General features: G+C 34.4%; 1 protein-coding gene across 4 annotated transcripts in view; it reads right to left on the reverse strand.

Annotated features, from left to right (window-relative positions):
* Nucleotides 1-15,881, reverse strand: part of LOC145243439 (sodium-coupled monocarboxylate transporter 2-like) — a 245,957-nt gene that overhangs the window by 73,868 nt on the left and 156,208 nt on the right. For all 4 annotated transcript variants that reach the window (XM_080106329.1, XM_080106330.1, XM_080106328.1 and 1 more), the window contains exons 6-10: nt 14,146-14,300; nt 9,697-9,837; nt 7,985-8,114; nt 4,100-4,188; nt 1,670-1,785 (exon numbers count right to left, since the gene is read on the reverse strand). In XM_080106329.1, coding sequence (XP_079962455.1) covers nt 1,670-1,785; nt 4,100-4,188; nt 7,985-8,114; nt 9,697-9,837; nt 14,146-14,300 — 631 coding nt within the window. The remainder of the gene's footprint in view (nt 1-1,669; nt 1,786-4,099; nt 4,189-7,984; nt 8,115-9,696; nt 9,838-14,145; nt 14,301-15,881) is intronic.

Here is a 15,881-nt window from a genome sequence, read left to right on the forward strand (position 1 = left end):
GTTGTTTTAAGTATGTTGTTTAGTTTGTCGTTCTGATTGAGGAGTATAAGGTTTTTTGTTATCTGTGTGAATAGTTCTGTGTTGCGTGTAGAGACATATGCTAAAATTTGTTCTTTGTTGTTTTCTTTTGGGATTCTTAGTTGGTCTATTGGAATTTTTTCAGCCAGTTCAATACCTTTCTGTATTAGTGGTAGTGGATATCCTTTTTTCCGCAGTGTTATTTGTAGTTCATTCAGTCTAGTCGAACGGAGGTGTCTGTCTGTTACTATGGTGCAGACTCTACGTGCTAGGGAGTAGGGTATTGATTTTAGACAGTTTTTTAGGATGGTGGTTTTTGAAGTGGAGGTATTGTTGAGTGTCTGTGGGTTTGTGGTAGATGTCTGTGATTATGTTGTTGTTTTTTATTGTTACTAGGATGTGTAGGAAAGGTAGTTCCGTGGGGCTTTGTTCTAGTGTGAAGTTTATTTCTGGGTGTATATTTTGTAGCAAAGTGTGGAATTGTTTGATATCCCCCTATGTGGTTCTCCAGAGGATAAAGCAGTCGTCTAGGTATCTTTTCCAAGATTTTATGAAGAGTGTTTTTATATTGTGCCCGTACTTTTGCTCTATCCTTTCATAAAGGGTCTCTTCTAGGAAGGCGAGTGTAAGGGTGCCATTTTAGTACCCATTGCCATGCCTAGTATTTGGATGTAGTTGTTTTATTGAATTGGAAGGAGTTGTTATTGAGGATTATGTCGATGCTATCAATAACGAATTGTTTATTGAATCTGGGGTGTAAAGTCTGTGAATGTTTGTCAATCCAATATGCGATAGCTTCTTTTCCTAGATTGTGTGGGATATTGCTATATAGGCTGCTAACATCGAATGTGACTAGTATTGTTCCATCGTCTACTGTTTGTGGTAGGAAGCTAAGGAAGTGTGTGTAATCTCTTAGAAAACTTCTGACTAGATTGGTGAAAGGCTGTAATAGTATATATATATTAGGTTGCTAAGTCTGCTTGTTGGGCATGATGGTTCTGCTACCATGGGTCTGAATGTGAGGTCGGTGGGGTTTGGGGTGCTTATGTACTCCGACTTTTGTATGTTGATGGCATGTCTTACCTTGTTAGATTTGTGTATCTTGGGTAGCCCATATAAGATGTTTGTTTTTGTTGTGAAGTTTGTAAGGAAGTCTTTTTCTTTTTTAGTTAATGTACACACACACACACACACACACACACACACACACACACACACACACACACACACACACACACACATATATATATATATATATAAAGGTAAGGAGATAAATATAAAAGTTACAGTAGAACTTTATTATATTATCATGTTAATAAAGATGAGGGTGATTATAATAAGTGAAAAGGAAATGAAGGAGAAATCCTATTTAGGCGATGACATTTCGAAGCTTCTCATAAGAAAAATAGAAAAAATACAGCATTTTACAAGAGTAAAGGTAAAGAAAACAACACCGATTTTATATAGATTTAAGGTTAGAAGTGAAAAAGTTTAGGGATAGAAATTTCGTGCAATTCGACAGAAGGTTGGCGGTTACATGCACTGAAACGTTGTGAGAAAAACACTCTCAATTAGAGCAGTTATTCGAAAAATACAAATTATCAATACTCATTTCTAAAATTCAGAAGCATGAAAATAAAAAAATAATTACCAAGTATTTTAGAAATCCACGTGGCTTTGCTTTCTGACAGATCTTTAATTATATAAATCTTAATGACGTCTTCGAGGATGACAGTGGATAAGGAATTTAGACCCGAAGAGATTGTACTGTAAGGAGAAAACAAGAAAGACACAAGATTACAAAAATAGCGATATTTTTTTGTTAACACACCGTCTCACACTTGAGGTCGTTCTCTATCTTTACAAATCTACTGTCAAACGATTTTATGGTTGATGATTTTGTTTTACGGCATATCCACCCTTTTCAGGTTATTTATTGTCGAATCCAGTCATTTTGAAGAATTCTTTTTAAATAGAATATATATATATATATATATATATATATATATATATATATATATATATATATATATATATATATATATATATATATATACTACTAGTAGGCCGCCCGGCGGTGCCCGGTCATAAAATACGCATAAATATAATATTTTAATTCATACAGAAACTGAGATATGTGCATGCGAGTATTATGTTTTTCCTAAACAGTTTACGCATTGAAAGTAAAAAAGTTTCCGATCGGTAGTTATTCTATACAAATCATGGGGATGACGAATTCTCAGTAGACAGCTGTTCTGTACAGGTTCTGGACTTTATAATTTTGAAGCCAAAGAGAAAAAGATCCTTATGGTGTTGACACGAAGAAAACATATGCAAGGTTGCTAAAAAGGGTTTAATTTTTATGGAGCAGTTCTGGTTTCTGATTGGTTGTTAGCAGAACGTAAATTAATTTTATTCGTCAATTCCCAGCATCAGCGTTTATAGATATAATCTCCCAACTTTGAGGGACCATACCTCCATTATGAGTAAGAAATATTGCAACATGTTTAATTTTTTCCGGCTCATTTGACTTGTTGATCTATCAATCAATTCACTATTTTAATACTTCCTTGTGATACAACTTTTTAGCTTCTTTTCAAGAATTGCAAGGTTGTGGAACTCTTTTTCTGCTTACTGTTTTCCTCCTAACTACCGGCCTGGTCTTTTCAAGACTAAGATCAATAGATATCTGCTGTATTTGCGACAATTATCTTTCGTTCATGTTTGCTCTTTACATACAGTGGCTTCATGTCCTGTCTCGAGTGATTTCCAAAAAAAAAATGTCTTCGGACGTTGCGATTTTAAACCTGATCAACACCAAATAGCAGAAAATACAGGATAACATTTTCCCGCCTTGACAGAGTTCAAATCGAAATCCTGCGAACAACTTCTTTCTCACAGATGATATATTGCTAGTCTCTTGCTGTCCTATCATTATTTTCATGGAAGGTATTCGATTGAGCTCCATTTTTTTTTTAAATTTTATAAAGTATTTACACAGTAACAACTACCAAAACAGAAAATACTTACCTTTCTTTATCTATATGCTTATTGTTAGGCGAATTAAAAAAAAAATAGAAATTGCTCCACACAAGGTATGAATTTACTGGCATGAGGAACAAAAAAAAAATAAAAATCAACAAAAAAAAAACAAAACAAAACAATAAACAAAATGCAGCAAAAAAACAGCAAAAAAGCAAAACAAAAACAAACAATAAAAAAGCAAAATACAAAAAACAACAAAATAAAAAACAACAAAACAAAAATAATAAAACAAAAACAAGACAGAAAACAAGAGCAAAAAGCAATAAAACAATAAAATAAAAACAAAAACAAAAACAATAAAACAAAAAACAACAAAACAGAAAACAAGAACAAAAAACAACAAAACAATAAAACAAAAAACAATAAAACAATAAAACAAAAACAATAAAACGAAAAACAACAAAACGAAAAAACAAAAAAAACAACAAAACATACACACAAAATCATTTCACGGTCAAAATCTAGCCAACGCATTGTTAGATAGATAGATTCCGACTCAGAAAGCAGCGATTCTTCCCTCTTGTTAGAAACGTCGCTCATGGAATGTGAGGACTAAAGGACAAAATAAAGGAAGTAAAAGTTACGAGACTGTCAAAAGGTCCACTTGTTACTCAACTCACAGACAGATTTTGTGTGATTGTGCTTCACGCCTGTGAAACACATTGTCGCATAGCTGCTTCCCTGTTGATCATAACTTGACTATTTTTTAAATCTAATATCAACACTACTTACCGCCATAATGCAACTAAACACATTAAATAATGCTAGTACTCTCTGAGTGCTTTCCATCTTTCAGCTGGCAATAATTCCCGTCTTATTGATCTTTTTCATCAAGTGACTCTTTACCTAGATAAGTGATGACCTTGATAGAAAAGAAAAGGATGAGTGTGTATTAGTGTGTTGGGGAAAGTATAAACTATTCTGCTCAACGTTCGCCACTAAGAATAGTTTATTGATCATTATTCTAACCTTTCGATGAAAATATCGATAAACTGTAGACTCTCTCTCTCTCTTTCTTTCTCACACTTTCTCTTACCTGAGGGCACCACTGAATAAACAGGCGATAAAAAGGCCAGGAAGACCTTTTAGAAATCCAAGAATGTCCATTACATAGAGCGGAAGTAACTGTAAACAAACAAGACAATATTATTCAAGCATAATCAGTTAATGTAATAACTACGTTGACAAGAAAAAAACAAACAAAAAAAACAAGTCAATTGTAAGACTGCACTTCTGGGCTGATGCATCTACCACTAGTCTCCCCCTCTTGCAACAAAAGAATCTCCAATTTAATATATCCCGCACCGTCGGCCAAGCTCCAACCTTTTTCCCATCGCCGCAATGTCACCTCCCTGTGCATATTTTACAAGTACTTTAATGGAATGTTGTCTGAAGAACTCATAGAATCGCTGCTTCCTCGACATACATATTTCTGACTAACCCAACAAGCAACAAAATTCCTCCTCTTCACTGTTAGATGCCAAAAGACTTTGACTATAAGTCTCTTCCCGCGGACTGCTAGATTTTGGAATTCTCTTCATGTTTCATGTTTTCTTGCCTGTACTAACCCGCAGAAGTTTAAATGTAATGTGAATAGGTATATCGCTGCTTAACTCCCATCAATCGTTTGTTAGACATAATCTGAAACAATAGTCTCTTACGTTCTAATTGGCAATATTTTTTGTTTGAGATAAAAAAGAGTAAAAACGCCTTCCTAACAATCTAAGCACATGCCTAAGTCTTATAACTCTGATTATTCCAAAAGTTACCCCATTGAAACAATTACTATTTATCGGATCGAGTTGAAATTTTGTCCATTTGTTAACAAATAACAACCGATCAATGCAGTAAATTTAGAAAATCGGAGTTGAAATTCCATCAAAATATCTAACCAAAGTGTTTCATGGTGAAGCTTCACCAAAATCAATATTACAGAAGATATGGAACGTTATTGGCTACAATATTGACCAAGTAGTGAGTTTCTACGACGAAAAGAACCGAAGTTATCGTCAAACGTTTGACTCTCATCTTTTCCGTGATGGCTATTTTAAACTTTGACCTAGACATACGTAAATTAAAGCAGTTTTAAATTAGATCATAACCGATATTTTGACTAAGCGATGTGCACGCTTGGCTGAATACAAATAAATAAACCCTATCAAAAGCACAACCTCCTTGGCAGAGATAAAAATACACGGATATATATGACACCTGTTAACATTTAGGTTACTCAAGTTTGTGGAAAAAATCTACCGATTATTTTTGATAAAAACGTCAAATTTTCAGATCATAAGGAAACCCTGTGAACAAATAATGTTATGTTTAGTCTAGGTAATGTAAAGTTGCTCTCCATTTCAATATAAGGCAGCTTATATAATTATGAAAATTCAACAATAGGCTTTTTTTTACTCACGTTTGCCCCAAATAAGGCATATCGCCACTCGGACATAAAGGACTATTCTTTGGGGACATGTTTAGGGGAGATGAGCAAGATGTTGGTTTACATTATATTTAAACTTTTGCATAACAGTACAGCCAGGAAAGCATGTAACAAGAAGGGAATTCTAAAGTCTAGCTTTCCAAGGGAAGAAACCATTAGAGAAGAAGGTTTTTGAGCATTTAGGGAGCTCTAAAATGAAAGGGTGTGATTTTGTTGCTAAACAGGTTTGTTGAGGGTTTGTACATCGATGGGGTCGATGAGTTCATCAGAGCACATTCCATTGAAATACTTGTACATTAGGCACAGGGATGTAACATTGCGACGAAAGGACAGGGATTGGAGCCTAGTTGACAGTGTCGGATCTATTAGATTGGAGACTCTTTTTTGGAACCCTGTCAGAGAGAGAGAGAGAGAGAGAGAGAGAGAGAGAGAGAGGGAGGGAGAGAGAGAGGGAGAAAGAGAGAGAGAGAAACAAGCGGTAGATGCATCAGCCTAGATGTGGCAACAACACTTCATGCATGGGTGAATGTTGGCCTTGTAGAGGTATAGGGTACTCTCAGGTGTGAGTAATTTCCTGACACGATGGAGAGAACCCACCTTTGTTGCAGTAGCTTTCGCAATATCATCAATGCATTCATATTTCTTGTTCATATTTCCTGTGAATGTTAAACAAGGGAGTTTGAAGACAGAACTCTCAGGTAAAGTTTTATTAATCGTGACTATTGGCGGTTGGGAAGGTTTATGATAATTGTTAAAGAAGAGCAGCTTAGTCTTAGTAGCATTAAATATTACCACCCATTTACAGCCCATTCCATTACAGACTGGAGGTCGTTTTCTAAGGATTCTGATATTGGCCTTAGATTTATGTACATCTTTTTTTTTCCCTCGTGTAAGTTATATCCTCGGCAAATATACCTATCTCGGACACAATGTTATCAGGGAAGTCGTTAATGAATATCAGGAATAAAAATGGTCGCAGGATCGATCCCTGGGGCACTATCACATTAACATTATGCTGTTTGAATGTAGATCAATAAAGAACAACCTAGATGGCCTTTTTGTCTCAGAAGGATCTAATTATATTCAGTATTCGTTTAGTTATGCTGTATGATTTAATTTTCATTAGGATCCATTTATTTAGTGTTTAATGGTTGTGTCAATTAAAATTAGTTTGTAGGGTAGTCAAGTAGAAAGAAGTAAGAATATTGCATAATGTATTTGTTTTTACAAAGAATGTTTTCGGTATGGTCTGAGATTTTAGCATAGATTTTTGTGATATTATCGACATTGCCCTTCCCCGTACTCCAAAGTTTAGAAAGTAAGAGAGAAAGAGAAAAAATGTAACAGTAATAAAAAAGAAAAAGAAATAAGTTTATCAGAAAAACAATGGATTAGAAGTTGTTCATCAACGCACACAAAAGAAGGTTAAGTAGGTTTATGAATCAAGGGTGTAGCGGCGAACGGGAACAAAAAGATCGGAAATATATTTAAAGTTAGTTTGCGTGCACTTTGAGGAATAGCGATTAGTTTTACGATAGTTCGGCATAGTTTTGGGTTTGTTACTGTTAACGACAGCACAGTTGAGGACAGTGTCCAGTTAGGGTTAGTTGATATGTCGGAGGTCCTTGACAGAGTTACAGCTAATTGCGAGCTGTGGCTCGGAGCAGACGACGAAATCAACGGACTGACGAACATAGCCATAGAAAACTAAAATGTCAACCTTAACATGAAGAGGGTCGATTGTGTCACACATATACCCCGAGCTTAACTAATTTAAATCAAGTTTTTTTTTTCATTGTAGCGCGACCCAGAAGATGATCATCGGGCCGCACTTACATCTTCGTGATTCACCGATTTGACTTTCAAGCGCGTGTTGTAAACCGCCTATGGATATCGGAGACTACTTCAGGCTAGTTGAGGGCTTTGCTTCACACACACACACACACACACACACACACACACACACACACACACACACACACACACACACACACACACATATATATGAGATATAAGGTAATATAATACTCGCCGAAAATTTACTGTTCCTACGTACGTTATCATTTTCTATGTCCCTTTGTTAAAAGATGAGATGATCCGATTTTGGAATGGAAAAAAAATGATACATTTCATATAATACGTCGAACAGAGAATGAAAAGAAAAATACAATTTTTGGTTATTAAAACTAGGATTAAAATATAGTATCTGTTCTATCCCAAAATGCTACAATAATACCGTGGAGTCAATGCTTGTGCCGGACTGTCATGGATTATAAATATATAGTAAGCCTACATGATTCCCGAGATAGACTCACATAATCAGAAATATTCTGGAACTACGTTAACCAGTGTAGTTAGATAAGTTTATTTAAGTTTGAACCAAAGTGGAACAATAATATCGTGAGATCTGCGGTCGCACCGGATGTCCATAGAATAGAAATATAAAAATTTGATACACTAGTAAGTATTTAATTCACTAACCTGATCACCTTGAGTAACCAGACCGAAGGTCTTTGGGTCACACTTTTTGTAGAAGTCGTACAGAACAATTCCAATGAGGCAACAAATATATAAGATAATGCACAGCCCTGGAAAGTTCAACCACAATGCCCTGAAAATGAAACAAAAAGAACACTGCTAATACAGGTAAAAGGGAAACAGACACAGACACAGACACACACACACACACACACACACACACACACACACATATATATATATATATATATATATATATATATATATAGAGAGAGAGAGAGAGAGAGAGAGACAGGCAGACAGACAGACAGACAGACATATATATTAGGTTCGAAAAAAGTTCTTGCGCAATTTTTTATTTTGATTTTAAATGATGTATTTGCAAGTAAGTTTTCGTTATAATGCGTTTACTTTATATATCATTTTAAAGAGCGTTTTCGCTCTAATTTTTCGAATTACAATCGTTTTAAAACTATTGTCTTCTTTTCAAAACGTTGAATACAAGATGGAAAAAAAAGCAATTTCGCACAATTTTCTTATTTCAATTCAAGCTAGGCCGAAAAGCTGCTAAAACAGCTCGCAACATCAACATAGCGTTTGGCCCAGGAACCACTACTGAACGCAGCAGTATGATGGTTTAAAAAATTTAATGGCGTCGACGAGAGTCTTGAAGATGATAAGCGTAGTGGTCGTCCATCGGATGTTGACAACGATCAATTAAAAGCTCTAGTCGAAGCCACTCTACGCAGAGCTGTTCGAGAAAATGCTTCTGAATTAGACGTAACGTATACGACGATTTCCAACCATCCAAGAGAGATTGGAAAGACAAAAAAACTTGATAAATGAGTGCCTCACGAATTGAACGACAACCAAAAGAAACGCTGTTATGAAGTATCATCCTTCCTTCTTTTACGCAACAAGGACGACCTGTTTCTTGACTGGCTTGTGACTTACGATGAAAAGTGGATTCTTTATGTCAACCGACGACGCTCAACTACGTGGTTAGACACGGACAAAGCCCCACAACACTTCTCGAATCAAGAGTTGCACAAAAAGAAGGTCACGCTGACTATCTGGTGGTTTGCGACCGGTCTCACCCACTACACTTTTTTGAATGCAGGCGAAACAATTAGGGCAAAAAACTGCCAACAAATGAATAAAATGCATCAGAAACTTCGACAACAACAACAACCAGTCAGTAGAAAAGGCGCAATTCTCTTTCACAACAATGCCCGACCACACGTTGTTAAACCGACCCTGCAGAATTGGGTTATGAAACTCTTCCTCATCCATCATACGCATCTACCGATGACAACTTTTTTAAGTAGCTCAACAACATTCTGCATAAGAAATCCTTCAAAAACCTAAGCGATACCAAAATACGCCTTCAGCAACTTCATCGCCACCAGAACGCAAGATTTTTTACTGTTTTGCGTGGGCAAAAGTGTGTACATTTTGATGGTGCTTATTTCAATCAGTGAATTTTTGTTTGAGCAGAAATATGTTCATCTGAATCCAAAAGTTAAAAACTGCATAAACTATCTTGTCAACATGATATATATATATATATATATATATATATATATATATATATATATATATATATATATATATATATATATATATACACAATAATTACACATATGAATGCATACATGTATATACACCTACTTTTAAGTATTTTGAATAATAATTAACATGTCAATAAAACTTACACTTGTGCTCTTTTAAGACTTGGACACGTGCAAGCACGTTGTATCTGTGCTTGGTTTACTCCATAAACAGCCAACCAGGTAAAGAATCCACCAATTACCAGGGACCAAAAACTGTGTCTGACGGCAGGATCAGGGCTAAAGCTGTCAAACAAAGAGACAAACAAAACAATTCATAGTAATTTAAACTGATAGAATGATAAAGTAAATCCTTTCGCTGTTTTTCTTGTTGCAATCTTTTCGGCTATATAAATCTACAAGATTTCTTGTTGCAATCTTTTCGGCTATATAAATCTACAAGATTTCTTGTTGCAATCTTTTCGGCTATATAAATCTACAAGATTTCTTGTTACAATCTTTTCGGCTATATAAATCTACAAGATTTCTTGTTGCAATCTTTTCGGCTATATAAATCTACAAGATTTCTTGTTGCAATCTTTTCGGCTATATAAATCTACAAGATTTCTTGTTGCAATCTTTTCGGCTATATAAATCTACAAGATTTCTTGTTGCAATCTTTTCGGCTATATAAATCTACAAGATTCTTCGCATGTAAAAAAAAAGCCACAAGAATCCAGTAATTAATTAACATCAAACCCAGAAATTATCTTTTGGGCGAGACACGAGTTTTTCCTATAAGTGAACATGATTGCATCAACTTGCGTTTTTTTAAAAATTTTATTTGTGATCTATATTAACATAAACATATATTGTCTATTCGGTAAGTTGTATATTAGATTATAGATATCGATCCTCGCTATCGATGTAAACACTTTCTCATACCTGAGACTAATCTCTATAACTCTATAAATCAACTATCAGACCAAGTATTGAGTACTGTTGTCATATTTGGACTGGATAATCTATGCCCCATTTGAGGAGTTTTAAATAAGGCACAGAAAGGTATCAGTAATTTGATTGAACCAACCCTTTCCTTTTCTCCGCAATCTCTATTTCGTAGGCGCGATGTTTCTAGTCTAAGTCTTTTCTATAAGTACTATTATGAAATGTGTTCTTCAGGAAACAATTTACAAATATTTTTTTTACATTTTATGATCACCGTCATATAATGTAGTTTCATACAATGCTAAAATCAGCAAGTTCTTAGCGTTGCTATATATGTATACATTTTCTAACATATTACATTCCTTTGAAGAGAAGAATTGTGTGTTCTTTGAAACTCCGCAGCAGAATAAGGATTTATAAATTATCTTTGTTTGAGGTATTCTGTCGGAAAATAAATTTTACATGTAAATGTTGATTTATGGTTTCATTTATGCTTCTTGTATATATATATATATATATATATATATATATATATATATATATATATGTATATATATGTATATATATATGTATATATATATGTATATATATATGTATATATATATATAGTATTTCTAAAGAATATTTTGTATTTCGCCGCTTGTATGGCAATACATGCCACACTTTAGAGATAATGAATACCCCTGTAAGGATGCTTTTGCGTGTGATTTTGCGGCAAGAGTTGCGCAATGTTCAACGATACCTCTCTTGAGTCGGCACTGCTTGATAAAGAGAAATATAGGATGACTAGAAACAATACCGAGATAAACTTTCATTTGATGTCAATATAAATGTAATACATAAAAGTACTTTCGTAATTTAGTGTTTAGACAGATTGGAAAACAATACGAATATAATAGAATTTAGAAGAGATTTATTCCGTTAGGTACAATAATAGAAATCCATGTCGAGTAGCAACAACTGGTAAAGTGTTTTGACGTTCCAACTCACAGATTCGACTGATTACAAATAAATATACGTGAACCGAAATCACATATTCGAGCTACGTCACAACAGATACTATTAAGAAAAACATTCTTTCTTCTTGAGCAGAAACAATCGTCATATTTAGCTAAATAGTCTTTTATTAAATAAAACGAACAGGCGTCTTATTTATTTATTTATTTTAAATTATAACAATTTAGTTAATTTTATAGCCGAAATAAACTCACCTGCTCAATCTTTGCTTAAAGAAAAACATCTTTCATCTAGAACATTGACTGAACACTTTGAACTCTCATTCTTTATCGGATTTATTTCTGGTTACCACAAAAGTTGTATATATTTTATTAATATTCCAAATCCAATATACACTATACTTGATGAGTAATATTTTTCAAAGAAAGAAAGCAAAAGCGATCCGTTCAATAATTGGCATTTTGGCTAAACGCATAGTATCTGTTCTAACGCTGTACTGTGTCTAATCTGTTCTCAGTCAGCGAAAACGGCCTTTCAGGGTGATAAAATTTAATTTTTTTTGTTTTCAATTCAGAATTCCCTTTTTAATGGAGCTGAATTTTCCCTACATTAAAAACCGACTTGCATCTAACTTTGCCCTCATTGGGACACAAGTAAATAGGAACAATCACGACTAATAGAAAATTACTCAATAATAATAATAATAATAATAATAATAATAATAATAATAATAATAATAATAACAATAATGTCAGACAATGCTCATTTTCATTTCTCGACGAATAATGCATAGTAAAAAATAAGATTACAATCCCACTGTAAAAAAATGATTGCTGCTAATACAAAGCATGAAATGGATGAAAAAACTATAATAATTAAAAATTATTTGCCCAGTAAGCACTTTAAAAAGGGCAACTTAAATTATGCTAAATTATTATTATTATTATTATTATTATTATTATTATTATTATTGCTCACAAGGGTCTTTCACACAGGTCATCAAAGATATCTCCTTGACAACAACCTGTGGTGTTCCCTGGAAGCAGAGTGACAACAAGTCTTCTTAGATTTCCAGTACTTTCCACCGCTTTCGATAACATTTGCAAATGAATTTGCGTTCTCGCAACAGCCGCTCACTATTGATTTCTCGCTGGTAGCGATCATTGGTCTCCACTGAGTTGCACTGTCTTCCCAAGATCCCAGCTCTCTTCGCACTTGTCCAGCGGAGGTCTGGTCAGTGCTCTCTCCTCGGTCTTTCCATCCTCCGTGACCCTTTTCGGCTATTTGGTGTCACTCTTTTTTTTGGGGGGGGTGTATGTGGCGGTGATGGAGCAATGGGATAGCGAATTTATAGATATGCAGCTTCTATGTTCTTGGTTACATGTAACGTTTCTTCATGTTTTGTCTCTGCAGTAGCTCATCTGGCCTGCGCAAGTGGCTCATGTGTATTAGTTTCCGCATTCAACGGTTTTCCTTAATATTTCAGCTGTATCCGGCTTGAAACTATTATTATTATTATTATTATTATTATTATTATTTAAAGATTTAAACACATATTTGTTGGTTAGTTGCTATAAATACGATTGAAATTTAGGTTGATTGTTTTTGTTTTACGGCATTTCAACCCTTTTCAGGTTATTTAATGCCGAATCTAAAGATTTTGAAGAAAACTTTTTAATAGAATATATTTGTTGTTTTCAAGTCGGTTTCTATTTAACCCAGAGTGGACCTGGGAGCAATGGCAATTAAAGGGTGGCTCCACACTCCCCAAAGCCCTCAAGTTGGGACCTCACTACTGGATATAGTTTAAGGTCATATCCAGGACCGATTTAAATTTAGATCGTTTTGAATTAAACTCCTAGGTCAGTGAGAATGAAAATTATCTAAACTGAGACAATTTTAATTGTTGTTCAAATCTAAAGATACCATTTTGGTAGGATGGGGGGTTCCCACGACCTTGCATCGTACTCTATCCTTGTGGAGAGACAATTACATGGAAACCTCTGTACAAAAACCTCCACTTTATGAATGTTTAAGTACGCATACATAGTCTATAACACACGGGTTTTGGTTCGTATTCAGGCCGCACAAACTTAATCTGACCCATACATGAGTGAGGGTAGCTCATGCATGGTTTAGATAATACCGTAGTAAGTATATTAGTAGTTAGAATATGTATGCAATGCTAACGTTTTAAACCACCCGAGCACTGTATTGTTATTTTGTAGAAAAATGATTGTTTACACATACTTTTCAAATGACTCCGTAAGCTTAACCTTTCATTGTTTGCCCAAAACAAGATATAAAACCTTTGTAGCATAAATGATGCACTATCAAAATAAGTTTTAAAATTCGATAATTTTTCATATTGTGATGGCGGCCATCTTGAATATAAAATAAGGTTGACAATCTGTTCATAAGAAATTATCATTTTCTCGTGCACGTATAAGCATGCATATACTGAATTTATTGTGTATATTTGTTCTGTTGTGTCGTATATAGGAAAGAACATCAGTTTTGCATATAATAATTGTCTGCTATTAGAAGTGGTAAACTTATAATTTTACGATCGCCGCTCTAAGAGAGTTAATATACGGAATTGTAAAAATAAATGAAGAACGTAATCATAGAAAAAATGCAAGCAATTTTTTAAGTAAAAGACAAAAAACAACAACAAAAACAACAACAACAACAACAACAAAAACTTACTCATCAAAGACAACTCTGCCGCTATCCTTGGCGCTTTGCCAGGCGTTAGAAAATCCTCCGGCTTCTATCGAACCTTGGATGAGTGTCGTTAGGAGTCCGATCAGCATTATGCCAACCTGGAATGCATCCGTCCATAGCACGGCTTTCATTCCACCCTACATATAAATAAATAAATAAATACCATAAAAAATATTAATTTACATCAGTTATGTGGCAATATGTGTGGGTTTCTCTAGTATTAAATTATATTTTAGTTCAGTTACTCCTCAGAAATCAAATAACTCCTTCCTGCGGCTAATGCTCAATTTCTTTTAAAGATACACAGATATCCGAGTGTTCATTTAAAGCCGTTATCCACTTCTAAAACTTTGAGTTAGTAAAAAAGTGAAAAACATTAATTTTTCTCTCCACAATTTACCATTTGAATAGTTTTTCTTTCTGGTGATCTTATACTGATGTTGCCAAGATAATAATTCATTTGGTCTAGTGGAGAATCCAACCTGGTGCGTTTATTTTAGGAAACATCACTAGAATCGGAGGCAGAATTTCTCGTATGAACCAGTGTATAGCTATGCCGATAAAATCGTATTTGTTTTTTTTTTTTTTTTTAAATATTATGATCATAGTTTAATTGTATCGTCTTATTAGGTTAACCTCACAAACTCCTTTCCAAAGAGATTAATGACACCCGAGAATTGTGTCTAGTACACGTATTTACGTATTTGTGTGTGCGTTTATCATGTTTTTATTTATTTATTTAGTCAGTTAATTAGTTGCGGACTGTTATCCTCATCTTCATAGTTGTTGTTTCACGACGTTTCGGCCAATTATTATTCTGGACTTCTTCAGGTGGTTAACCGCGACGGGATGAGAATGTTGAGTCTCTTAACTGTATCCTCAGTAATTACTGCCTTCCATAATTATTATAATCTCACAACGTTTTGGATAACTAATACTCTGGCTGATTTTGGGTAGGATTGAAACCGCTATTTTCAGACAATGCTCACCTGGAATCGTAGAGATTCAACGCCTCTATCCACTGCGCCGTGGGTCCCGAAGGAATAGTTGGTCGAAACGCCGTGAAACAACTATGAAGATTAGGATAACAGTCCGCAAATGAATGAATAAATGAATAAATATAAAGATTACTGATCTTAAATGATTCTAAATATTATGTTTGTGTTCAGTTTTCTTATCCTTTTTCTGGAGATAGGGCATTCTTCCGACTGCCACATATTCGCCTTTATTTCAGAGATCCCAACTGAGAGATCTTTTTTTATGATTCCATCTGTGCCTTTAAGCGCAATTACTGGCACCTGTCTTGCCCTTCGTTGCTGGAACAGATGAAGATGGAACTAGATATATTTAGAAATGATGCTGAGAATATAATAAGGAATCTTTGGCAGTGATGTGTTGCGGTGGCATTTAAAAGATGCAAGGACGAATATAAAAAGATTAAGTAAAAATCCTGTATAAATCAACAATTAACATATAATATAATCAACATTAATAAGTTGAGAAAATAATTACTTTTTAGTTTAAAACGTCTTATTTGAAAATAGGACAGTAACATGTTTTAATTCAAGATTGTATGTCTCTAAAATTCACAATGGAAGTTACTCTATTCGCCAAAATCTCTTTGAGGCAAGTGAGATTACCAAGGCAAAGAGTTACTTCCATTTTAATATGTTCTCCAGATGACAACCTGTTTCATCTAACAGGCGTAAGATCAGATG

Source organism: Euprymna scolopes, chromosome 22, assembly GCF_053919585.1.
Source record: "Euprymna scolopes isolate OS-2025 chromosome 22, ASM5391958v1, whole genome shotgun sequence".
Lineage (NCBI taxonomy): Eukaryota > Metazoa > Mollusca > Cephalopoda > Sepiida > Sepiolidae > Euprymna > Euprymna scolopes.